This window comes from Oncorhynchus gorbuscha, linkage group LG18 (assembly GCF_021184085.1).
Source record: "Oncorhynchus gorbuscha isolate QuinsamMale2020 ecotype Even-year linkage group LG18, OgorEven_v1.0, whole genome shotgun sequence".
In the NCBI taxonomy this organism is placed as follows: Eukaryota; Metazoa; Chordata; class Actinopteri; order Salmoniformes; family Salmonidae; genus Oncorhynchus; species Oncorhynchus gorbuscha.
This window is the reverse complement of record NC_060190.1, coordinates 48,055,807-48,082,381: the sequence shown is the minus strand read 5'-3', so window position 1 is coordinate 48,082,381 and position 26,575 is coordinate 48,055,807. Positions and strand designations below refer to the sequence as shown.

The following is a 26,575-nucleotide window of genomic DNA, read 5'->3' as shown; positions in this document are numbered from 1 at the left end:
TGTAGTCAGAATAGCTAGGTATCCGGCCCATCCTGGACACTAGGCCAAAATGGTCCAGTACATGATGTATCCATTTGTATATTACTGCACTGCTGCTTTATTAGAATTCCACTGACTCTTAAACTAAATTAAGAATGTTGCTTCACCATCATTTTATTAAAAAGAAAAAATACATTATTTTCAGAAACTGGGGATTTTTATTAAATACCGTTCGTTATAACATATACATGACAGTAAATCTGTAATTTCATGATTGGTTGGTTGGCCTGGTAAAACCCACATTACAGCATGGTCTCAGCCAATGAACATGCATCTCCTCCGTATAAAAAAACAGCTATTTGGTGGTGGGGCTGACAAGGGTTGAGTGACAGGGTGGGTGATGGGAATGTATGGAATAATCAAGGGAATGTTATTGCCGATTCTGTCCACGAGCCAGGCATGATAGCATGCGCCTCCGTGGTTGGATGATATTTTGAGGTGAAATGAAAAGGGGCTCTTCAACTCAGACACAGAAAAGGCACTTCTGAAAGAAAATACAAAAAATATGACAAAACGAGGGCTAACAAGAGTTGGGTGGGGAATGAGACAGTGGATGGGGGTGAGACAGACAGTATATAATAGAAGAAAAAACATTTGGGAATAAAATGATCCGGATGTGTTCTAAATCTTCAACCACTCATCACCATCCGGACGAGTTCTGAGGGAGAGAAGAAGAAAGAACATCAGCAGCATGCTTGGTCATCAGTGTCTGAGAAGAGCCGAGAGCAAACCCCACCTCCAGCATCTGCCAGCAGTGCTATAGCCTCCCATCTCTCCCAAATAGCCCCAGACTCACCATGAAGATTGAGGGCCTTATTTTCCTTATGACTTCATACTGTGACTCATTACCGAATGGTTCAATATGAAATGGCTTGGGTATCCGAGAATAATTTATGGAGGGGCTATTACATGCAAAGAAATTTGACCAAAAGCCTTCCTAAGCATTATCCCACCAAGCTGTCATTTTCAAAGCACACTCAAATGATGTCACAGTCTACAGACACCTATATATTTAAAAATCACAAGGAGAAATGACAACGAATCAACGGAGAGGTACAGTGCATTCGAAAATGATTCAGACCCCTTCCCTTTTTGCACATTTTGTTACATTACAGCCTTATTCTAAAATGTATTAAATGCTTTTTCCCTCATCAATCTACACACAATACCATATAAATGACAAAGCAACAACAAGTTTAGAACTATTAACACATTCATTTAAAAAAATACAACAAATATACTTCAGACACTTCAGACCCTTCGCTATGAGATTCAAAATTGAGCTCAGGTGTATCCTGTTTCCATTGATCATCCTTGAGATGTTTCTATAACTTGATTGGAGTCCACCTGTGGTCAATTCAATTGATTTGACATGATTTGGAAAGGCACACACTTGTCTATGGTCCCACAGTTGACAGTGCACGTCAGCGCAAAAACTAAGCCACCAGGCCAAAGGAATTGTCCGTAAAGCTCAAAGACAGGATTGTGTCACGCAACTGATCTGGAGAAAGGAACCAAAACATTTATGCAGCATTGAAGGTCTCCAAGAACATAGTGGCCTCCATTCTTAAATGGAAGAAGTTTGAAATCACCAAGACTCTTCCTAGAGCTGGCCGCCTGGCCAAACTGAGCAATTGGGGGAGAAGGGCCTTGGTCAGGGAGGTGACCAAGAACCCAATGGTCACTCTGACAGAGGTCCAGAGTTCCTTTATGGAAATGAGAGAACCTTCCAGAAGGACAACCAACTCTCCAGGTGTGCCAAGCTTGTAGCGTCATACCCAAGAAGACTCTAGGCTGTAATTGCTGCCAAAAGAACTTCAACAAAGTACTGAAAACATATGTAAATGTGATTTGTTTTGTTATTTTCTAAATTTGCCAAAAAATATATAAAAACTTGTTTTTGCTTTGTCATTATGGGCTATTGTGTGTAGATTGAGGAGGAAACGAAATAAGGCTGTAACGTAACAAAATGTGGAAAAAGTCAAGGCGTCTGAATACTTTCCGAATGCACTGCAAGTCCTCCCCAACATGAGCACTGCTCTCAGCTGGAAGCTGAAGCCTGAATCTGATCAACAGAGACACAATGTGTCAGTCAGACAGAAGAGAGAATCAGCATTAAAAGGTTGAGCATTAGAGGCAGGAGCGAGGGAGGGGGAAATGTAGAGGGAGGGACACAGAGAGAAACTATCTCCTAGCGAGCCAGAACAGCAAAGGATTTGCTCAGCCAGGCCTCAGGACCTGGAATGTGTTAGGATTAGCAACCCCCTTCCTTATTTGGGCTGTTCTAACAAAGGAGAACAAGGACAGCTGTGAGGAAGGAGGAGGAGCGATGGAGCTGGCAGAAAGGCAAGGGGAAAAATACATCAAAGTTCTAGCACGCCTACAGTACCAGCAGCAGCTTCCTTCAGTACAAGGGAACAGAAGTCACCAGCCAAGGAAATGGAGCTACTCACTGCAATAGTTAGAAATCATTATAGTAGAGGACGATAATTCAACCATTAAGAAATCCTTAGTATTGCACACCACTTTATCCAAACTCCACTCCCCCCGACATTCAGAGTTGAACTTTCACCCATCTAGTCTAGCTAACAGACCCCCCCGTCAGTATCCTGCCCTCCTCCAGTTGGAGAGTCAGTGTCCATGGGGGTAATTTAGAGGAGCCACCTAGACACATGCAGAGACGCTACATGCAGGCAACAGCCAGGGGAGGGAGAGAGAGGAGAGGGAGCTGGGCAGGAGAAGGGCCCTGCAAGATAGAAAGTTAAAGAGAACAGAGATCAAACCATAAATTCAAACCACTGACTCCATCACAGGAACCCAGCAGCCTCTGACAACACCATCATGGCACAGAGAAATATCCTACTGTATTAGCATCATAGCTTTTACTCTGCATCTCTACAACAGCCTGCCACTTATTAAACAAGTGTGTTAGATAGACTAGAAGCACCCGGTCCCCCTTCACAACACCAACCAAGTATCACTTTAAAACATTAAAGAGTAAAACTGTTAGTAAACTACTGGCTATATGTGCGGTAACAGTAGCTAGGATTAGGAGCATTCTGTGCAGTGATGGGCTGACAAGAGGGCCCCCTCCCCCTACACACAAATCTCCCAGAGCAGGTGAGAGCCCACTGCTGGGGTAGGAGACAACAGGGGGGGGGGCTTTAGGGAGTCTGCTCGTACTCGCCGCTCAGCCGGACATGATGTGGCGGACAAAGACTGTGGGAGAGGAACAGGGAGGTCAGTGAAGGGACAACACAAGGGGGACACACACCTGAAATCCAATAATACAAACTCCAGCCAGTCCTACGCCTAATCCTTCTTAATAATCATAGGGCTTTGTGGTTACGTGGCACAAAACAAGTACATCCCATTCAAGTCAATTGTATTTCGTTATTGTATTTTGTTACAATTCATGTCTTATTATTCTTCCATTATTCAAACACTATGGGAAAGGGTAATTCCTCAAGCATTGTAATATATTCTACAGTACAGGATGAGGTTCAGTGTTCTCTCTTTACAGCCATCATATCCATCCAGTTCACCACTCTGCTTTACCTTCGTAGTTGATGCAGCCGTTGGCATCTTCGTGTCCTGCTAACAGAGTCTCCACCTCCTCTTCTGTCATTTTCTCACCTGCAACACAAATGAAATGCTCTTTTACATTCTCATAACAGATAAATAGACAAAAAGACAGTGTACAGTAAGGGAATCCCATCTTTCCTTTCATTCTACAAAGGTAAAAGCCACTAGACGGATTGACAAAGTCTGAAAGACAAGTCAGGAGTATTTTTTGGGTCCCCCTTACGATTATGATTATTTATAATTTCAGGAAAATTAACTATTTACACGCAGAAGTGCCATTTATTGCCTGCCTTTCATCTACACATAGGAGAGAAATCAGAATGCTTAAAACCGGAATTCTTTGTATTTGGGTTGTTATCAGTAAAAAATATATATATATTATAACTCCGAGCAGGCTCAACTTAACCAACATCCATAAATAGTCTATTTCACTAAAAAAGTGTGGGGGAACCAGAAAGATTAGTTTTAGGCTACAGGAATTATTTGCAGTTTGGTTGTTTTCACTTTTTCACCTGCCCAATGAGGCAACCTCAGTGCAGGTTTAACTTTAATGGCTGCCAAGTTCACTTGCAACCCTTAAATGTCAATCCCTACACTACCAAGCAGACATCCCCAGAGGGACACTGACACAGTTAACCAGGGAGACTCAACAAAGCCACATCTTGTCATTTGTATTGCCCATCTTGTCATTTGTATTGCCCAATCGCCTTACTGACAAGAAAGATATCCAGGATGCAAATCAAGTGTATCAATATGGATACAGTAGGGCATTGAGTCACTAGTTTAAGAGGTGATTACTGATTAGTGACAATGAAGACCTTTGGTACAACAGTCAGGTGTGGTTGATAAGGAGAAGAGGTAAACTATCAGGACTGTGTGGATCAAACGTTTCGCTTGATCCAAATTCAATTTTTCAGGTAAAACCATCAAGAGCTGAATGGTAATGGTTTATGTCTCCAACATAGTCACATGGCAGGTTGCAGTACTGTTTGTCTGGAGTGTTAAATGACGAATGCACTCCCTGATTTGGCCTCGTTTTAAAAGTTGGTTCATTAAGAAATGCTATGACTGAATTCAAACAGGAGCTGGTTTCAGGGTGCGGGTTTGATGTGTGTCTCGTGTGTTTGCAGGTGGGAAGAGTTGGCCAAATTATTTCACCAATTAGCTTCAGCTAGCTGGTGTGCAACTGCGGCAAAATTAGTTTGAATTTGGAAAGCCTATCTCCGGGGCTAGTTAGGGACCGTCAATACACGACACAATATAAATTAGAATATTTTCATGTTGCACACCTTTTAGGTTCTCATTAAATGCTTGCAATATTTGTATATTCATTTTTACAATTTATAGTTGTTTGAGGTTAAGTCATTGAAATTTGTCACTATTGTAATTTTAACATATTGTCCCATGTACATTGTGTAATTTACAGATCTTATCCCACAGGGATATCCAAAGTTAATCCAAATTTACCACAGGTATTATGATTGGGTCCAATGCAGCTGCACTCCAAATTGAGGATTACTTGTGTGCTGCCAGCTGTGGGCAGGATTGAAACAAACACAACCTGTATTTACGTTGTGATGCAGTCATGACCTCACGCTTCAAACTCCATTTTGGACAATACTGACTATAACCAAAGTTATCCTATTTACAATTTGTAATCAATTTTAACAGAATAAATGTTTCTGACTCATATCGATGCCACATAGGATGTTTCTAAATGGGAAATTCGTTTTTAGGGGCAGTTGCTCTTTAAGCTGAAGTTGAGCTCTCAGGTACAAGAAATAAACTGTTGGCTTATATAGTGTAATATAAAGCATTTTCTAATACAAGAAAAATAAACTGTTGGCTTATATACTGTAATATAAACCATTCACTAATACAAGAGAAATAAACAGACGGTGCAGTTCTATATCTTTTCATAAGGGGAGATGTAAACCTAGCCAGTGACAGCACTTACAAATGCTTCATGAAAGCTATATAAGATCGTTCTGAGGTCTTACCGAGCGTTGTGAGGACGTGGCGCAGCTCAGCGCCCATCACTGTGCCGTTGCCCTCCTTGTCAAAGACACGCAGACCTTCCACAAAGTCCTCAAAGGAGCCCTGGTCCTTGTTTTTAGCGATGGCCTGTAGCATGGGCAGGAACTGCTCAAAGTCCAGCATTTTGTGGTTCATTTCTGGGGAGTGAAAAAAAAAACTATTATTAGATACTACTAATAGAAACTACTATTACTTTGCTATAAACAGAGATAATAACATATGAAATATCTACATCTAGGCCCACATACTGAGAGTAAAAATAATGGCTTGGAATGTATTTATTAAAAAAAGGAGAGCTTTGATAAGAATTTCTTAGATCCCCAAAGGAAAAACTACTGTACTCAGTCCCACTATGTGTAGCCTAACTTTGTTTGTGGGAACGCTGTAACACCTGCAAATCTGTGTTCGTGACCAATAACATTTCGATTTGATTTTGAATTTTGTAAAAAAAAACTGAACAAATCCACAAACCTTATAAATTCCTAATTAGTGGTAAACTTGCGTTTCTCTATAAATTGATAATCATCTTTACGTTATCAGATCTTGTTGACATGAGCTGCATCTATTCTGTGTGTAATTAGCACACGTAAGAACAGGACCCCACACAACGCGTGACTACAACACAGAACATCTGTGGTACTTGACAATTGCAGATTACACACAAGTTCACACTCCATAGGATGGGAATGTCATACCCAGAAGAACATTCTGTTTCGTCAGTTTTATCCTTGGATGATTAAGCACATTAATTGACATCTTCCACCTAACCGGATAGGAATTAGTCAAACTGGTTTGGTGAAGAGGTTGACTACAAACAGCAACAGACCTAAAAACACACCATCCCTAAGCTTTGGAGGATAGGCCTAAATCTAGCTGAACACAAGACTATGCCATGCCGGAATAAAATCTTACTAATGTTAACTGATGTGTGTAATACTTTTATAAGTTTGATCCAGCCAATAGATACTAATGGTCAATGTTCAGTAAGCATCTAGAAGTAGGGCTGACCTTCTGACTTGGGGTTGCCCAGGACCTTGAGGACCTCAGCGTTGACGGGGTTCTGGCCGAGGGCCCGCATGACATCACCACACTGGCTGTAGCTGATCTTCCCATCGCCCGTCCTGTCAAACAGCAGGAAGGCCTCCTTGAACTCTGACAGATGGGGAGAGGAAAGGCGTAAAAAAAAGCACAAAAAAAGCAAAGCTGGATTGAGTGTATGTATTTTGGTTTACCCCCCACCCATAAAAATGCTCAAGAAAGAGAATCCACAGATTTTTTGTTTTGTTGTTTCTTTGATTATGTGTAATCTACAGTAAATTCGGTGGCCTCTATTGGAATGGTTTCTGACATAAGGGTCATTTCCCAGGGCCATTGTTATGGTGCTTGCCTTCCATCGCTGGTATGCTGCGCATCCCGAGATGGCCCGTCTGGAACTACACAGCAGCCACTCATTTACCCATATATGGCCTTGACAGCTGGTGGTGTAATCTATCAACCAAACGACCGCAAAGGAAATCTAGCAACTGCGAAACTAAACTCCTAAAAATGCCATTGATTGAGTAAAAGAAAAAAGCACAGACAATCGATGAGTCGCCTACAGTAACACTATGTCGCTACATATATTCCTGCTAAATGGTTACATTATGCTTCGCCAACTTAATTTCAAAGAACAGCATGTCTGAGGTTTAATTCGGCCACGCCTTCGAGGCGTACAACTCTTTAAAAAGTGGTTTAGTCATTTCCTTTTGTTTACACAATGTATACGAGTCAACACCAGTGAAGGACTGGGAACAAATTACAATATAGTGGCCTGATTTTCACTATAATATATCTAGACATTTGATACAGTTCTGGCATGGGGAACGAATGAATTCAAGTTCCAGAATTGAGAACTTCCGGTTCCTCTACTAAATTAACCACGTAGCTAGGTAGCCGAACTAGACATCACACAACAATAAACGGAACAGATAAATACCAAAATTGGTGTTGGCAAAAAAAACACTAAAATGGAATTACTAAACGGCAACTCTTTCATCAAAGTAGCCTGGCTTTTGAACACTCAGGTCGTATAATGACTAGCCATAATGCCTTGACATGTTGACGTGTCCCTTTACTTTGTTCTGCATGCATAAAAATACCAGGCACAGAACTCAGTGCAAAATTAGTTGGTCAGTAACATTCAACACAAAACATTAATTTGATGAAACACCATTCAATCAAACCGCTATGTGGGGATCAAAAGGAGGGGATTGACTGCGCCAATAGACAACCGTGAATCAAGATTTTTGTAATTGTATATCACCATTCGTTGATGTGTGCATGACAGACGACGACGCCTCTAATAATGCAAGGTCTTCCCAAAATGGTTAGAAAAAACAAAACCTGGTCCGTCAAAAAAAAAAAAACTCACCATAAACTCCAGTTTATATCAACTTGTCAGCAGGGAAACTGCTTCTCACAACAAAGGGGACAGGAAAGAAGTAGAGCTATTCCACAATGAATGGCACAGATGAAACAAGGGGATAAACTAGCAACTAGCTAACATTTTACAGTAGCTAGTTAGCCTTCAAATAACGTTACTGTCACAAAGCTGATTGAAACTCACCAATGATCTGGTCTTCTGAGAAGTCAGACTGGTTAAAAGGTACGGCAAGAATGAAAAGGGAAAAACAAATTAATAATATCGAAGATGAAGAGAACAAGTAGCTAGCTAGATAACTACATTAACCAGCTAACATTGGCCAGCTACGGTATGATAATCCAGCAGTGAAACGTCTTCGTTGGATTAGCTAACTGGCTTTGTCTACACGAATGTAAAACGACATTTTGCTAGCCTAACAGTCTAGACTGCACGTCACATACAACAAAAATATTTAAAACAGAACAAAGCAAAGGCATTTACCATTTTGCTTGGTTCGAATCCTGTCAACGGGCGGAGGTCAGGGGAATGTAGACCGATAGACGCGAACGTTAAGAAAACTATGCTCATGACGTCATCCTTAATTCATGCACTGTACAAACCAATCACATCTGGCAGGCGTTGCCTTTTCGGATTATTTACCGTAATTCTGGAAGATAGGCGCAACAAAACTGTCCAAGCGTGAATTTATTGGAATCCTGACTGTTCTTTAAAAGCGAGTAAATACATATTGGTGTATGTATACTGTGGTGGTGGAAAAACATAATTTGTTAGCCAATTCCATCGAAGCTTTCATGTGGACGATCAGACGAGTCAGTCATATAAACCATTTGTATGATTGAACAAGTGCGCCATCGTGTGGTACGAATATATAAACTGTAGCTAGAGTTACAATATGACAAATTAGTGAGATATAAATGTACAGAAGACATGGTAATCTACAGTTTAAAATATATTTTATTGTTGGGTGATTCAGTTAATCTATCCTACAGCATGTGTCATTTTGGTACACATATTAAGCTTATCACACAAGGCATGAAAACATGAGACATTGAAATTGGTTGAATGCATTTGCATGACATCAAATAACTGTCTGCACTTTGGCCTAATTTAGAAACAAATAAAAGGCAGATAAAACATGACCTGTAAGGTCTCTGAGATGCTCTCCTCTACCCTTCAATGTGCCCCATCACTGCCAACCTCCCCACACTGAAAGCGGACAAAGTCCAGAACTCGTGCCCCCTGCTCCGTCAGGTACTGGGCCACTGTCCTACTAGGGTCAGGGAGGAAGGATTGGGGCAGCAGGCGTGTCTCCGCATCCCCACAGGGCAGGTCATCCATGTTGCCCAGGGATACAGGGGCCTCTCCCACTACGTGCTGCCCTAGCTTCCTCCCCAGGGTGTCCTGCGCCCCGTCCTTGCCCCCCTGGAACACCACGAGGGCGCCGTATCGCCCCATGGCCATATCAGACTGACCCGCCACACCACCGTGGATGTAGGAGCCGATATGCCAGCCTGCAGGGATACCAACCGTCACCGCCCGCCTCACTGACATGTTCTCACCCAGACGACCTGACAGGGGACGGGACAGGAAATTACAACTTCACTAACAGAGTAGTCTTCAATTTCCAAATTCTTCCAAGCAAGAAATAATGTTGCAGATAGAGGTTATTAAAGCTCAAATTCAATGAGAGCATCTCAATATTGATAAGAGTCTACTAAATTATTAAATGGCTATTTTTATTACTCACCTATTGTAAGGGCCAGCTGATCAGCCAGAGAAGCACCTTCACCCATGTTCAATTTCGAGAGGTCCTCTGCTGCCAGGAGACTCTGAAACCAACAAAGATAAATGCAGTTTTAAGTATTCCAACAGGTATACTAGGGTGATGTGGCTACTGAGTGGGGGATGGTGTGGTAATGTGTCATACCTTCACATATCCAGTTTGGCCCTGGTTTTTACTGCTGTGGTGAGCCATGGTGGCGAACGCCACATCCTTCACCAGCTGTTGGAACTTCTCATTACGGGCAACAAAGTCTGTCTCACAGTTCACCTGCAACACACACAGACGTGGAGGACATTGAGATACAAATACTTCTGATCATTTTTACATTTGATCAAACTAAACAAATGAAGATAACTTAAAGCAGGTATTATTCAACTTGAATAATGTATGCAGACTGCACCGAGGAGGATGAGTGATAGGATCTCATTGAGTGAATGAGATCTGCTTACCTCTACCATAACTGCAGCTTTGTCTCCTACAAACAGACCAATCAGCCCCTCTTTGGCCCTCCTCCCCTCCAGCTTGCTGGCCTTGCTCCAGCCTTCTTTCTGGGCCTGCTCATGTAACCAGCTCTCTGCCTTGGTTGGAGAAAAACATTACACACATTATCCTAAATATACACTACATTTAAGTCAGCAGCTGCCCAATCCTGATCCAGGAGGCCTGCATTGTGTGCAAGCACTGCAGGGCAAGCTTTTGTTCCAACCAAGCACTAACTCACCAGATTGAAAAGTACTAAAACCATATTTGTTATTGTTGGGCTGGAACAAATCCTGCACCTCTCCAGGGCCAAGTTTACACATCCATCCCTGCCCTGCTCAGCAAGCAAAACTGTACTGAAAGAAGCAATGTTTACCTTTGTGATGTCATTATCACATTTCTCCAATGCTTTTTTGCAGTTAATGAATGTGTAGCCAGTACTTTTGCGTAGTTTCATAAGGAGAGCTTTCTCTGCAGCAAGAGCTGGAAATCCTGTGTGTAAAGACTGTGCATGATGAACGGTGCAGACCTGGGTTGGACAAGAAATGAGATTATCGAACGTTACATTTCAGTGAAGCCATCATCATTGCTAACAGATTAAATCAAATGTCCACGATGACCTCTGGTTCTGGGAATATATTTCAATTCACTGTGATGTTGCCAACAACACTCAACGGCTAGCTGCAGAATTTGGAATACTTTAACGTTCTTGTCCCATACGTGGTTAGCTAGGCTAGGTACTGGAAGCTAGTTAGCTTCAAATCAACAGCTGACAGCAGCTTCAGAAAGCACAAGCAGAAAAAAATGCTGGATGCCAGCGCACCCTTTTCTTGCCTACCTTTGAGAACTCTCTTCTGATTGATCTGAAAACATACGTTAATGCCATTCTTGGAGCTTTTTATATATTCAAACCTCGATATTTCTCCTTATGAAAGCCGGAATGTCATTGAACCTAGCCGGGTAAAGCAAAGGAACATGGACAAACTTGAGCCAGGAAATGTAGCTATAAACGTTTGTTTAGCGCCATCTAACGTACTGGAATGCCTACCACACTGAGCCTACAATAGTTCGAAGGGGCTTCACTTCGGTGTAGAATGTATGTATACAAATAAATAAAAATCAGTGACGCAACTTTCACTGGACCACCCGCTGTATGACTCCCACCCGCTACTGCAAGAACTTGTCCCTTAGGCTTTTGTGATGCAGCTCACTTGCCAGCAATTTTGCACCATATAGGGAATGTCAAAAGCGCAAAAATCACTTAAGAAATAGTTTAAATTACCAGAGATTCTCACATGGCCCTTATATTAGGCTATCTGTATTACAGGGCTATATCAACCAATATGCTAGAAGTAGTTTGAAGAAAGCAGAGATGGAGAGACTTACACTTTCTCTAGAGCTATTTTTATAGCCTACCTTTTAGGAGTGGGAATATTTTAAGACGCAGAAATATGGGTGATCAATATGTTAGGACTATTTCTATACAGTGTAGTAAACTATTTAAGAAGTACATTTCCTTGGAAAGATAACTGATTCTCTGCCCATCCATAGGCTATAGCCTACTCTATTTAATTGAGACCACACACGAACCTGATCTCGCAGGTATGGCTACTGAATTTGAAGCAGCAATAACGACGACAGCGACGTTGGCTACGTTTAGCATAGTCAGCACACAACACTGCTCATCATGTCTTAGCAGGATCAGATGGTGACAGGAGTCCCAGCAGGGTCAGACAGCCAGAGATGACCATTCTATGGAGCTCATGTGAATTTTGCAGTATATTAACAATATCAGTGAATGATTAAAAAAAGTTACATCATTGAATTGATGGGTAGACCTCCAGTAGCTACAGGACAGCAGCTTTAGCTTAAAGGTACAGTCTGGGATCAAGGAATAATGCCTCCTCTTAGGAGGATCAGATGGCCACAGGGGTATCAGCAGGGTCAGGCAGCCAGGGAAGACCAGTCTGTGATGGAGCTGAGGTGAATCTTTGCAGATACACTTTATTTTCTCTGTGCAGCAAACACTGGACAAGCCAGCTATTTAAGATACTTGGACAAATCTCCAAAGTTGATTTCCAAACTGTATCAAGGGTTGATAGATTTTCCCTATGACACATAACATGTAAAACAAAAATGTGAGGAAGACCTGGTATTGATGATGAATGGATACAGATATGTTTGAATGCTCAGTCATGTTCATATCATCTCAGGCATCAATTACTGCAGTTTAAGACCATTCATAGAATGTACTTTATTCCAGTGAAACTGAATATCATGTACTCAGAAATGGCATTCCTTTGCTGGAGGTGTAAAACACCAAAGGGGACATATTTGCATATGTGTCACGCCCTGGCCATAGAGAGGCTTTTATTATTGGTTATTTTGGTTAGGCCAGGGTGTGACTAGGGTGGGCATTCTATGTTCATTTTCTATGTTTTGTATTACTTTGTTGTTTGGCAGGTGTGGTTCTCAATCAGAGGCAGCTGTCTATTGTTGTCTCTGATTGAGAACCATACTTAGGTAGCTTTTTCCCACATGGGTTTTGTGGGTAGTTGATTTCTGTTTAGTGTTTTTTTTCTCTCTCTCTTTCCAACTTTCAGGTCATTCCCTTTGTTGGTTTTGTATATAGTGTGAATAAACAAAGATGAACACGTTGCACCTTGGTCCTCACCTTCTTCTACCAACAGCCGTTATGGTCTTGTGAAGGCTAGCTGAATTCTGACAATTGTATGTTCTTTTATCTCAGCATGTCTACTGATTCTCCCTCATCCCTGTTTTTGTTTTCTTGGAAAAATTTATACTGGAGACTGTCATCTGAAGAAGCTGTGTAACCAGGCATTTATAGCAGCTAAGAAATGCATTGCCATTAATTGGAAGGTTGGTTATCCTCCCGCAATGTTAAGTTACAGTTGAAGTCGGAAGTTTACATACATTTAGGTTGGAGTCATTAAAACTCATTTTCAACCACTCCACAAATGTCTTGTTAAAGAACTACAGTTTTGGCAAGTCAGTTAGGACATCTACCTTGTGCATGACACAAGTCATTTTTCCAACAATTGTTTACAGACAGATTATTTCACTTATAATTCACTGTATCACAATCCAAGTGGGTCAGAAATTTACATACACTAAGTTGACTGTGCCTTTAAACAGCTTGGAAAATTCCAGAAAATGACGTAATGGCTTTATAAGCTTCTGATAGGCTAATTGACATAATTTGAGCCAATTGGAGGTGTATCTGTGGATGTATTTCAAGGCCTACCTTCAAACTCAGTGCCTCTTTGCTTGACATCATGGGAAAATCTAAATACATTTTTTAGAGCTCCACAAGTTTGGTTCATCCTTGGGAGCAATTTCCAAACGCCTGAAGGTACCATGTTCATCTGTACAAACAATAGTTTGCAAGTATAAACACCATGGGACCACGTAGCCGTCATACCGCTCAGGAAGGAGACACATTCTGTCTCCTGGAGATGAACGTACTTTGGTGTGAAAGTGCAAATCAGTCCCAGAACAACCGCAAAGGACCTTGTGAAGATGCAGGAGGAAACAGGTACAAAAATATCTATATCCACAGTAAAACGAGTCCTATATCGACATAACCTGAAAGGCTGCTCAGCAAGGAAGAAGCCACTGCTCCAAAACCGCCATAAAAAAGCCAGACTACGGTTTGCAACTGCACATGGGGTCAAAGATCATACTTTTTGGAGAAAGGTCCTCTGGTCTGGTGAAACAGAAATAGAACTGTTTGGCCATAATGACCATCGATATGTTTGGAGGAAAAAGGCAGAGGCTTGCAAGCCGTAGAGCACCATCCCAACCGTGAAACATGGGGGTGGCAGCATCATGTTGTGGGGATGCATTGCTGCAGGAGGAACTGGTGTACTAAACAAAATAGATGGCATCATGAGAAAGTAAATGTATGTGGCTATATTGAAGCAACATCTCAAGACCTCAGTCAGGAAGTTAAAACTTGGTCGCAAATGGGTCTTCCAAATAGACAATGACCCCAAGCATACTTCCAAAGTTGTGGTAAAATGGCTTAAGGACAACAAAGTCAAGGTATTGGAGTGGCCATCACAAAGCCCTGACCTCAATCCTATAGAAAATTTGTTGGCAGAATTGAAAAAGCATGTGTGAGCAAGGATGCCTACAAACCTGACTCAGTTACACCAGCTCTGTCAGGAGGAATGGGCCAAAAAAAAATTCACCCAACTTATAGTGGGAAGCTTGTGGAAGGCTACCGGAAATGTTTAACCCAAGTTAAACAATTTAAAGGCAATGCTACCAAATACTAATTGAGTGTATGTAAACTTCTGACCCACTGGGAATGCGATGAAATAAATAAAAGCTGAAATAAATCAACCTCTCAAATATTCTTCTGACATTTCACATTCTTAAAATAAAGTCGTGATCCTAACTGACCTAAGACAGGGAATTTTTACTAGGATTAAACGTCAGGAATTGTGAAAAACTGAGTTAAAATGTAGTTGGCTAAGGTGTATGTAAACTTCTGACTTCAGCTGTATGTATCACTATATTTGACTTATTACAAGATTAAGGGTATACTGGGCATCTTTCATAAGGTCTGGTTGCCTTATACGGAATTCAGTACGAATAAAGGAGTCTGCATTGAAAACATGCCCACGTCAGGGGAGATAACTAAGGAAATCCCTAGCTGCTGGGCTGCTCAGTCCTGGCCCTGGGGGTCTGTGGGTTGTGGGTTGTCACTCTGGCCTTTGCCTAATACACCCAAAACAAATTAAATACATTTTCATTTAGATCTCAAAAGTTTTTTTTATGATGGTAAAAACTGTCTGAAAGAAATCTGCCTAATGTATTGAATTATCAATACATTAGGCAGTTAATAGGAAGTGTCCAACTCTATTCTAAGCAATTCACCTTGATAGTCAGTTAGTTAGAATAGTCTATCATCTGTTTGTGAAGTATTCCTTTGTTTATTGGCTCTAAGCCTAGTTAAATTGTATATGAACTCTACCAAACTAGCCAAAAGCTTAGCACATTATAGTTATTTCACTCTCTTGTTCCTTTTCTCTATCTTGCTCCACATCCTGCAAGGGCCGTTGTGACGAGAAGTACAACTCTCAGAACAAGTGCCACTGCAACTCAAAGTGCTCCCAGTATGATAACTGCTGCAATGACTATGCAGCCCTCTGTAATGGTGAGAGGGTACTGTGGCATTCTGATCTGGAGGCATGAAAACAAATCCATGTCCCTGAAACATATCCCACTGTCTACTACACCTAGGCACAGTTCATTTGAATCTGTTATTAGTTTGAGCTGGCCTTTTTTACATCCCGGGCAATTATCCACAACTGGTGAAATTCACATAGTGGTCAAGGTCGATCACAGTTGACCATACAGATACTCCTGCATCATATCTGAAAGAGTCCTTACTACATAACCTTTGTGAACAAAATCAAAATGAACATACCGGCTCAATATTAGACCAGACAGCTATTCACCTTGCTGTGGGCCATAGTGGCAGGATGGTTCACTAGTGTTTGAATCAGGGTGCCCTCAGTCTTTTACAGCAGGATGTGTGTTTGGCCAGTAGAGGTCATTGTTGTGTAATGTAAATTGTTGTGATGTGCATGATTAGTGACAATCTTCAATAGGCTCCATATGTGAAACACAGGACTCGGCAGTTCATACCTCTTTTAGACATTATTGTTAAAATTTCAATTTAAGCTAAAATATATCAATTATGACTTCTCTTTTAAGCACCCTCTCCAGGATTGTCCTGCCAGGGCAGCCGTGGGGAGAAATACAACTCTCAGAACAAGTGCCAATGCAACACCAAGTGAAGAGATCCCAACTGCTGCAGCAACTACACCTCCCTCTGTAGAAATAGCTTAATTGTTACACCAAATTGATTACAACCCTGGTACTGTATTTGTCCTGTAGTACAATGAGTTAATGACCCCACAACAACATCGAAATGACCTATGAAATGTCAAAACAATGTCATTACTTCTCTGTGCTACAACAGTACAATGATTATTCATGTAAACTGTTCCCCATGGTTCTGATACTGTATGTTCTATGGGTGGTAGGCTATTTTAGGTTCTATGGGTAGCAGTCCCTAAAATAAAGTGCTCCTTTCCTGTGTCTGTTATGCTCTGGTGGTGGAGATACCGGCAGTAACATCACTGATCCAGTCTCTGTCTAAAACTCTGTATGCTCTGGACTCCAACAAGCCCTCTGCGTCATAGCTGATCATTGACTCCCAGGCCAGAGTGCCTGTCTCCCAGACCTGCTCCCAGAACGACCTTTGTTCTCTTATTCCTCTCTTCCTCTGTCTCTTATGTTATTTTTTCTCTCTCACTATATCTTCACCCCTCTTTCTGTCACTGTCCAACCTCCCCCTTCTCTCTGCCCCTTGCTCTATTTATTTCTCTCTCTCTGACCTATATCCTGACTGTGTTGTCTTCCATCCAGGCTGTTCCAGTTCCTGGACGAGGCATCTCTGTTCTCCAAGCCGTCATATGTTAAAGGGCCTCCCGAGAGGCGCAGCGGTCGAAGCCACTGCATCGCAGTGCTAGAGGCGTCACTACAGACCCCGGTTCACCTGTTCATACCGCTATCATCCAAAAGGTGAGGTCAGTACAGGTGCATCAAAGCTGGGACCGAGAGACTGAAAAACAGCTTATATCTCAAGGCCATCAGACTGTTAAACAGCTATCACTAACTCAGAAGGGCTGCTGCCTACATTGAGACCCAATCACTGGACACTGTAATAAATGGATCACTAGTCACTTTAAACAAGGCCACTTTAATATTGTTTACATATCTTACATTACTCATATCACATGTATATACTGTATTTTATACCATCTACTGCACCTTGCCTATGCCACTCGGCCATCGCTTATCCATATACTTATGTGTGCATATTCTCATTCACCCCTTTAGATTTGTGTGTATTAGGTAGTTTTTGGGGAATTGTTAGATCACTTGTTGATATTACTGCACTGTCGGAACTAGAAGCACAAGCATTTCGCTACACTCGCACTAACATCTGCTCACTATGTGTATGTGACCAATAAAATTGTATTTGAATTTGATTTACAAGTAGGCTGTAATTGTGAATAAGAATGTGTTTTTATCCGACTTGCTTAGTTAAATAAAAAAAACAAAAATATGCTGCCTTCATGGCCCTGCAGGACAAGTACAAGAGGAACATAGGCACCACTGAGGACTTTACCCCCCAGCAGCTGGCTGAGGAGGACGCCTTCCTCAGGGAGACCATGTTCAACTGAGTTGGGCAGTCTTCACCAAGAGTATTTACAGTGCCTAATGAAAGTCTACCCCCCTTGCACAGTCTTCGCATTTTGCTACCGTTGTACACAACTTACTCTACATTTCCAAAGTCAAAGAAAAATTCCTAATTAATCAAATCAAATTGTATTTGTCACATGCGCCGAATACAACAGGCATTGGTACCTTACAGTGAAATGCTTACTTAATTAGTCTTGGAGGCCCTTTGATTAGCTGTTCAGGAGTCTTATGGCTTGGGGGTAGAAGCTGTTTAGAAGCCTCTTGGACCTAGACTTGGCGATCTGGTACCGCTTGCCGTGCAGTAGCAGAGAGAACAGTCTATGACTAGGGTGGCTGGAGTCTTTGACAATTTTTTAGGGCTTTCCTCTGACACTGCCTGGTATAGAGGTTCTGGATGGCAGGAAGCTTGGCACCAGTGATGTACTGGGCCGTACCGCACTACCCTCTATAGTGCCTTGTGGTCGGAGGCTGAGCAGTTGCCATACCAAGCAGTGATGTAACCCGTCAGGGTGCTCTCGATGGTGCAGCTGTAACGTCTTTTGAGGATCTGAGGACCCATGCCAAATCAGTAACCAGTGTGACCTGACCTCCTCCCCAGGATGCTATGGCTCAGAGGAGGATTTCCTCCATGACCTGAAGATGATGTGGTTCGACCTCTACTCCTGCTACCCTGGCAAGATGGACTCCAGCGGTTTCGAGCAGGTCTGTGTGTGTACTTGTGTGTGTATGGGTATGTAGTGTGTGTGTGTATGTGGTGTGTATGTAAGAGTGTGTGTGTTCATAAAGTGTATATTTGCTATTGCAGGGGAGATTAAGTGTGTGAAGATATCTGGGTTCCACAACTGGCTCCAGTTCTACCGACTGGAGGAACAGGGTCTGATTGACTACTACAGCCATAGCTTTGACAGACTTGTAAGCACCAAATAAACCATCACAATCATGACACAACTCTGTAATCGTAACACAAAGTCTCCAACAAAATAAGATCTCTCTCTATTTCTCTTGCACTCTCTCTTGCTCTCTCTCTCGCTCTCTCTTTCACTCAATTCAATTCAAGGGGCATGATTGGCTTGGGAAACATACAGTGCCTTGCGAAAGTATTCGGCCCCCTTGAACTTTGCGACCTTTTGCCACATTTCAGGCTTCAAACATAAAGATATAAAACTGTATTTTTTTGTGAAGAATCAACAACAAGTGGGACACAATCATGAAGTGGAATGACATTTATTGGATATTTTAAAAAAATGTAACAAATCAAAAACTGAAAAATTGGGCGTGCAAAATTGTTCAGCCCCCTTAAGTTAATATTTTGTAGCGCCACCTTTTGCTGCGATTACAGCTGTAAGTCGCTTGGGGTATGTCTCTATCAGTTTTGCACATCGAGAGACTGAATTTTTTTCTCATTCCTCCTTGCAAAACAGCTCGAGCTCAGTGAGGTTGGATGGAGAGCATTTGTGAACAGCAGTTTTCAGTTCTTTCCACAGATTCTCGATTGGATTCAGGTCTGGACTTTGACTTGGCCATTCTAACACCTGGATATGTTTATTTTTGAACCATTCCATTGTAGATTTTGCTTTATGTTTTGGATCATTCTTGTTGGAAGACAAATCTCCGTCCTAGTCTCAGGTCTTTTGCAAACTCCATCAGGTTTTCTTGCAGAATGGTCCTGTATTTGGCTCCATCCATCTTCCCATCAATTTTAACCATCTTCCCTGTCCCTGCTGAAGAAAAGCAGGCCCAAACCATGATGCTGCCACCACCATGTTTGACAGTGGGGATGGTGTGTTCAGGGTGATGAGCTGTGTTGCTTTTACGCCAAACATAATGTTTTGCATTGTTGCCAAAAAGTTCAATTTTGGATTCATCTGACCAGAGCACCTTCTTCCACATGTTTGGTGTGTCTCCCAGGTGGCTTGTGGCAAACTTTAAACAACACTTTTTATGGATATCTTTAAGAAATGGCTTTCTTCTTGCCACTCTTCCATAAAGGCCAGATTTGTGCAATATACGACTGATTGTTGTCCTATGGACAGAGTGTCCCACCTCAGCTGTAGATCTCTGCAGTTCATCCAGAGTGATCATGGGCCTCTTGGCTGCATCTCTGATCAGTCTTCTCCTTGTATGAGCTGAAAGATGAGGGACGGTCCAGGTCTTGGTAGATTTGCAGTGGTCTGATACTCCTTCCATTTCAATATTATCGCTTGCACAGTGCTCCTTGGGATGTTTAAAGCTTGGGAAATCTTTTTGTTTCCAAATCCGGCTTTAAACTTCTTCACAACAGTATATCGGACCTGCCTGGTGTGTTCCTTGTTCTTCATGATGTTCTCTGTGCTTTTAACGGACCTCTGAGACTATCACAGTGCAGGTGCATTTATACGGAGACTTGATTACACACAGGTGGATTGTATTTATCATCATTAGTCATTTAGGTCAACATTGGATCATTCAGAGATCCTCACTGAACTTCTGGAGAGAGTTTGCTGCACTGAAAGTAAAGGGGCTGAATAATTTTGCACGCCCAATTTTTCCGTTTTTGATTTGTTAAAAAAGTTTGAAATATCCAATAAATGTTGTTCCACTTCATGATTGTGTCCCACTTGTTCTTGATTCTTCACAAAAAAATACAGTTTTATATCTTTATGTTTGAAGCCTGAAATGTGGCAAAAGGTCGCAAAGTTCAAGGGGGCCGAATACTTTGCAAAGCAAGTGAAGTAGATCATGTACGAAAGTGAAATAAACAGTAAAAATGAACAGTAAACATTACACTCACAGAAGTTCCAAAAGAATAAAGACATTACAAATGTTTTATTTGTCACGTTCGTAGTATGGATCGGACCAAGGCGCAGCGTGGTATGCGTACATTCTTCTTTATTAAAGAAAGAACACTGACCAAACTAACCCTCGGTGGTGGCTCTGGCTCTGGACGCACCCCCCCCCCTTCCTTAAACTGATCCCTCCACCTTTGTAGAACCAGACCGTGGATCATCGCCAGAGACCCCGGACTGGGGCCCGTCGCTGGAAACCCCGGGTTGGGGACCGTCGCTGGAGGCACAGGACGTACTGGACTGTGGAGGTGCACTGGAGGCCTGGAGCGTAGAGCTGGCACAATGCAGCCTGGCTGGATGCCCATTCAAGCCAGGGAAATGTGAGGAGCTGGAATAGAGCGCACCGGGCTGAAGACACACACCTCAGGGCGAGTGCAGAGAGGTGGCACAGGATGTACTCGACTGTGGAGGTTCACTGGACACCTGATGCGTGGGACCAGTACAGGTGACACTGGGCTGATGACACGCACCTCAGCACGCACGCTCTGCAGCGCTCTCAATGCTAGCACCTCTCTCTGGAATCTCTGAGATTTTGAACTCCTCATTTGACTCCCTGACTGGCTCTGGTTCGCTCCTCAGCTCCGCCGACTGCTCCACGTGCCCCCAAATATTTCGGGGGGTTTCTGTGGCCTACCTCGTTGGTATAACTCCTCGTAACGTCGCCATTCTGCTTTCGCTCCCCACCCTGCATCCAGGGTCCTGCTCCATCCAGGATCTCCTCCCAGGTCCATTCCTCCTGAACACGCTGCTTGGTCCATTTTTGGTGGGTTCTTCTGTCACGTTAGTCGTAAGGACCAAGGAGCAGCGTTGTATGCGTACATTCTACTTTATTAAATAAGGAACACTGACCAAACTAACAAAATAACAAAACGAATGAAACGTGAAGCTAATGTGAATAGTGCAGATAGGCAACTAAACATAGAACACGAACCCACGAACACAAAAGGGAAAATGGCTACCTAAATATGATCCCCAATCAGAGACAACGATAAACAGCTGCCTCTGATTGGGAACCATATCAGGCCACCATAGACATACAAATACCTAGACCTACAAAACCACTAGACATACAAAACCCCTAAACAATACAAAAACTAGCATACCTACCCTCGTCACATCGTGACCTAACCAAAATATAAAGAAAACAGAGATATCTAAGGTCAGAACGTGACAGTATTATGTATACATACAGTGTTGTAACGATGTGCAAATGGTTAAAGTACAAAAGGGAAAATAAATGAACATCAATATGGGTTGTATTTACAATGGTGTTTGTTCTTCACTGGTTACCCATTTCTTGTGGCAACAGGTCACAAATATTGCTGCTGTGATGGCACACTGTGGTATTTCATCCAGTAGATATGGGAGTTTATCAATGTCGGGTTTGTCTTCAAATTCTTTGTGGATCTTTGTAATCTGAGGGAAATATGTGTCTCTAATATGGTCATACATTTGGCAGGAGGTTGGGAAGTTGTCACGGCTGACTAGGTGTGTAGAGAGGTCCAGGGGAAAGATGCACTTTAATGCGGCACCAAAAGTATATGCCCAAACACGTAGGGCGCAAAACACTGACCAACCCAAAACAACGGGTAACACGGTCCAGAGCACAAACAACACCAACGACACAAACGTGAACATCAAAATAATCCCGCACAACAAAGGGCCGGGTTCCATACGCTAAATAGGGAAGCAAGTCAAGCACACACAAAATAGGAACAGGTGTAACTCATGAGACAAAACTAACCGAAAAGAAAAAGGGATCGGTGGCGGCTAGTAGGCCGGTGACGACGACTGCCGAGCACCACCCGAACAGGCGGGGGAGCTAACTTCGTGGGGAGTCGTGACAGAAGGGCAGTTCAGTTTCCACCTCATTTTGAGGGCAGTGTGCACATAGCCTGTCTTCTCTTGAGAGCCAGGTCTGCCTACGGCGGCCTTTCTCAATAGCAAGGCTATGCTCACTGAGTCTGTACATAGTCAAAGCTTTCCTTAAGTTTGGGTCAGTCACAGTGGTCAGGTATTCTGCCGCTGTGTACTCTCTGTTTAGGGCCAAATAGCATTCTAGTTTGCTCTGCTTTTTTTATTCATTCTTTCCAATGTGTCAAGTAATTATCTTTTTGTTTTCTCATGATTTGGTTGGGTATAATTGTGTTGCTGTCCTGGGGATCTGTGAGGTCTGTTTGTGTTTGTGAACAGAGCCCCTGGACCAGCTATCTTAGGGGACTCTTCTCCAGGTTCATCTCTCTGTAGGTGATGGCTTTGTTATGGAAGGTTTGGAAATCGCTTCCTTTTACATTTACATTTACATTTAAGTCATTTAGCAGACGCTCTTATCCAGAGCGACTTACAAATTGGTGCATTCACCTTATGACATCCAGTGGAACAGCCACTTTACAATAGTGCATCTAAATATTTTAAGGGGGGGGGGGGGTGAGAAGGATTACTTTATCCTATCCTAAGTATTCCTTAAAGAGGTGGGGTTTCAGGTGTCTCCGGAAGGTGGTGATTGACTCCGCAGTCCTGGCGTCGTGAGGGAGTTTGTTCCACCATTGGGGAGCCAGAGCAGCGAACAGTTTTGACTGGGCTGAGCGGGAACTGTACTTCCTCAGTGGTAGGGAGACGAGCAGGCCAGAGGTGGATGAACGCAGTGCCCTTATTTGGGTGTAGGGCCTGATCAGAGCCTGGAGGTACTGAGGTGCCGTTCCCCTCACAGCTCCGTAGGCAAGCACCATGGTCTTGTAGCGGATGCGAGCTTCAACTGGAAGCCAGTGGAGAGAGCGGAGGAGCGGGGTGACGTGAGAGAACTTGGGAAGGTTGAACACTAGACGGGCTGCGGCGTTCTGGATGAGTTGTAGGGGTTTAATGGCACAGGCAGGGAGCCCAGCCAACAGCGAGTTGCAGTAATCCAGACGGGAGATGACAAGTGCCTGGATTAGGACCTGCGTCGCTTCCTGTGTGAGGCAGGGTCGTACTCTGCTGTTGTAGAGCATGAACCTACAGGAACGTGCCACCGTCTTGATGTTAGTTTGTTGTCCAGGATCACACCAAGGTTCTTAGCGCTCTGGGAGGAGGACACAATGGAGTTGTCAGCCGTGATGGCGAGATCATGGAACGGGCAGTCCTTCCCCGGGAGGAAGAGCAGCTCCGTCTTGCCGAAGTTCAGCTTGAGGTGGTGATCCGTCATCCACACTGATATGTCTGCCAGACATGCAGAGATGCGATTCGCCACCTGGTCAAAGGGGGAAAGGAGAAGATTAATTGTGTGTCGTCTGCATAGCAATGATAGGAGAGACCATGTGAGGTTATGACAGAGCCAAGTGACTTGGTGTATAGCGAGAATAGGAGAGGGCCTAGAACAGAGCCCTGGGGACACCAGTGGTGAGAGCGCGTGGTGAGGAGACAGATTCTCGCCACGCCACCTGGTAGGAGCGACCTGTCAGGTAGGACGCAATCCAAGCGTGGGCCGCGCCAGAGATGCCCAACTCGGAGAGGGTGGAGAGGAGGATCTCACAGTATCGAAGGCAGCCGATAGGTCTAGAAGGATGAGAGCAGAGGAGAGAGAGTTAGTTTAGCGGTGCGGAGCGCCTCCGTGATACAGAGAAGAGCAGTCTCAGTTGAATGACTAGTCTTGAAACCTGACTGATTTGGATCAAGCAGGTCATTCTGAGAGAGATAGCGGGAGAGCTGACCAAGGACGGCACGTTCAAGAGTTTTGGAGAGAAAAGAAAGAAGGGATACTGGTCTGTAGTTGTTAACATCGGAGGGATCGAGTGTAGGTTTTTTCAGAAGGGGTGCAACTCTCGCTCTCTTGAAGACGGAAGGGACGTAGCCAGCGGTCAGGGATAAGTTGATGAGCGAGATGAGGTAAGGGAGAAGGTCTCCGGAAATGGTCTGGAGAAGAGAGGAGGGGATAGGGTCGAGCGGGCAGCTTTTAGGTGGTTGTAGAATTTAATGGCTCTTTTCTGGATTTTGAAAATTAGTATGTATCAGCCTAATTCTGCTCTGTATGCATTATTTAGTGTTTTACATTGTACACAGAGGATATGTTTTGCATAATTCTGCAGGCAGAGTCTCAATTTGGTGTCCCATTTTGTGATTTCTTGGTTGGTGAGCAGACCCCAGACTTCACAACCATAAATGGCAATGGGTTCTGTAAATGATTCATGTATCTTTAGCCAGATCCTAATTTGTATGTCGAATTTGATCTTCCTTTTGTTCACTCTCTTTCTAAGTGGACTTCCTACCCTGATGTTCTTGGGATGCAGTTTACGTGGGATGGCTACTTCAAGCAGGTTGGTTCTGCCATCATTGGCTGCAGTTCTGAGTTCGAGTTGGCCATGTACAGTCTTTGCTACATCACCCGTCCAGGGAAACAGCGAGTACTCTTTGTGTGTGTGTGTGTCAATTATTTTTCATTATCTACCAAAGATGATGTACACACTATTCAAAGCCATTGCTGTTCTCCATTTCCATCCATTTTGGACCGTGTGTCCCATTATGTCTCATTATGCTTGTGTGGTGTATATGTGTGTGGTTGTGCTTGTTGCCATTGAGTGTTATGATTTCATCTGGTTTTCTATGTCCAGGTGTAAACAGAGCCTGGGAGGGAAGCCACTGGTGATCCAGACCTACACCTGGGAAAACTCCTCCTATGGGAATGGGAAGAAGTACATCGGCTCTGCCTTCCCTGCCACGCCCTAGAACTGAAGCACACAGCAGCCACTCAGCATTCAACAAGCTAGCAACAGTGTGTCAATCACATCCCGCATCAAACTCAACAATGTCCGATCTTAGTCCTGATACATAAGAGCATTTCATTATTTGTATTTGTAAATGGGTTCCATTTTTGTAAATGGGACAATTCATGTATGAATGTGTTGCGCTCACTATAAATGTATTGCAGACATTCAGCATTCAGATTGATATTTGAAGGCAAATTTCCTGTGTCAGCCGAGACTGCATTTTGTAAACACTGTATATATCTGCTCAATCGGAAATTACCTTGGCATGTCTATTGCACAATCTATAGCTTCAGCAATACATATTGAATATAGCCCTTAGTCAAGCAATGAAGAAATCTGCAGGGTATGAGAATCCCATGCACTCCTGAGGGCATGATCAAACTATGCCCAACGGGGCTGAAAATTGGCATTTACACGCTCCCCATGTGCCCGCCTATAGCGGGCACATGGGGACACCCCACCACTAAGAGCATGTGTGCATCTGACACAATCGCTTACTGTCTTAGCCCCCTCAAAAATAAAGCAAAAAAATAAGCAGTCTCCTGCACTCCTCACCGATAAACGAATGGAAACTAATGGAAACAAAAACACATTTAGCAGATCCAATTCTGCTTGACCTACTCCAAACAGTACCCACTAGCTAAACCTGTTCCTATCAGCTGTCCGTAAAGCCCTGTGTGTCCCACCCCAGCTGGGGGTGAGGATCTGCGTGTGTGAGGCTGCTTCCAGCTGGGATGGGGGGTCGAGTTTACCCATTCACTCATCCAGGGTGACTAACGGGATAAACTCTGGGTCTGCCGACAGGACAGGGGGACACACTTGCACCCCTGTTTAAAGAAAGTATTAGAGGAGATGGATCTGCCTTAGATCCCATTGTTCCCCAGTATGTGTGCGTCCGTGCCAAGTGAGAACACAAGGCCAGTCACTTCATACAAAAAACACGTCTTTCAGGAATTCGTCTGATTTGGGCCTCAATAAATAGGCTGAGTCTCACATCGATCTGACAATAACGATACGCTCTGTGAGTAATTTCCCCAGTTCAGTTTTGTCAGACCATATGACATTTTCTGGGCCGGCGACTCTGAAAAGTAGAAGAGTAAATGTCCTCTCTTTTTATACCCGAAATGGAATCAAATTAAACCACAGTGGGGCGAGTGGGAGAAAAAGATTCAATTGTTCCTTTTGTCGCTCTCACAACTTCATAATCGAATTATAGCTGGCCACCCGCCAACCCCCACCACAGATAGCCCCCCAAATGGGCTCCCCCTGGCAGATATAGTAGCCACCTGACTTTTGTTTTGTAATTATATTATCCCGCTCTCTTTAGCGTGTCGTGGCTAATGGCTGAGCGGGCCAGTCC

At 43.3% G+C, this 26,575-nt stretch overlaps 2 protein-coding genes and 1 pseudogene across 3 annotated transcripts; 1 reads left to right on the top strand and 2 right to left on the bottom strand.

Annotated features, from left to right (window-relative positions):
- Positions 1-177: 177 nt before the first annotated feature.
- myl6 (myosin, light chain 6, alkali, smooth muscle and non-muscle) lies at positions 178-8,693 on the bottom strand. Of its 2 annotated transcripts, XM_046310131.1 has the most exons (7): positions 8,564-8,693; positions 8,267-8,294; positions 6,670-6,813; positions 5,625-5,798; positions 3,598-3,675; positions 3,223-3,258; positions 464-697 (listed from the first exon to the last, which is right to left on the bottom strand). In XM_046310131.1, the coding sequence occupies exons 1-6, from the start codon at positions 8,648-8,650 to the stop codon at positions 3,230-3,232; spliced, it is 540 nt and encodes a 179-aa protein (XP_046166087.1). In that variant the 5' UTR covers positions 8,651-8,693; the 3' UTR covers positions 464-697; positions 3,223-3,229. The 2 variants fall into 2 exon arrangements, with proteins under 2 accessions (XP_046166086.1, XP_046166087.1); XM_046310130.1 differs by lacking the exon at positions 3,223-3,258 and having other exon boundaries at positions 178-697.
- A 326-nt stretch (positions 8,694-9,019) lies between these two features.
- Positions 9,020-11,323, bottom strand: tsfm (Ts translation elongation factor, mitochondrial). Its single transcript, XM_046310128.1, has 6 exons — positions 11,185-11,323; positions 10,723-10,875; positions 10,316-10,444; positions 10,011-10,133; positions 9,831-9,912; positions 9,020-9,651 (listed from the first exon to the last, which is right to left on the bottom strand). Exons 1-6 carry the CDS (start codon positions 11,230-11,232, stop codon positions 9,257-9,259), a joined length of 930 nt encoding a protein of 309 aa, XP_046166084.1. The 5' UTR covers positions 11,233-11,323; the 3' UTR covers positions 9,020-9,256.
- Positions 11,324-14,989: 3,666 nt separating this feature from the next.
- On the top strand, positions 14,990-25,205 carry LOC124004169 (annotated as a pseudogene).
- The last annotated feature ends 1,370 nt before the right edge of the window (positions 25,206-26,575 follow it).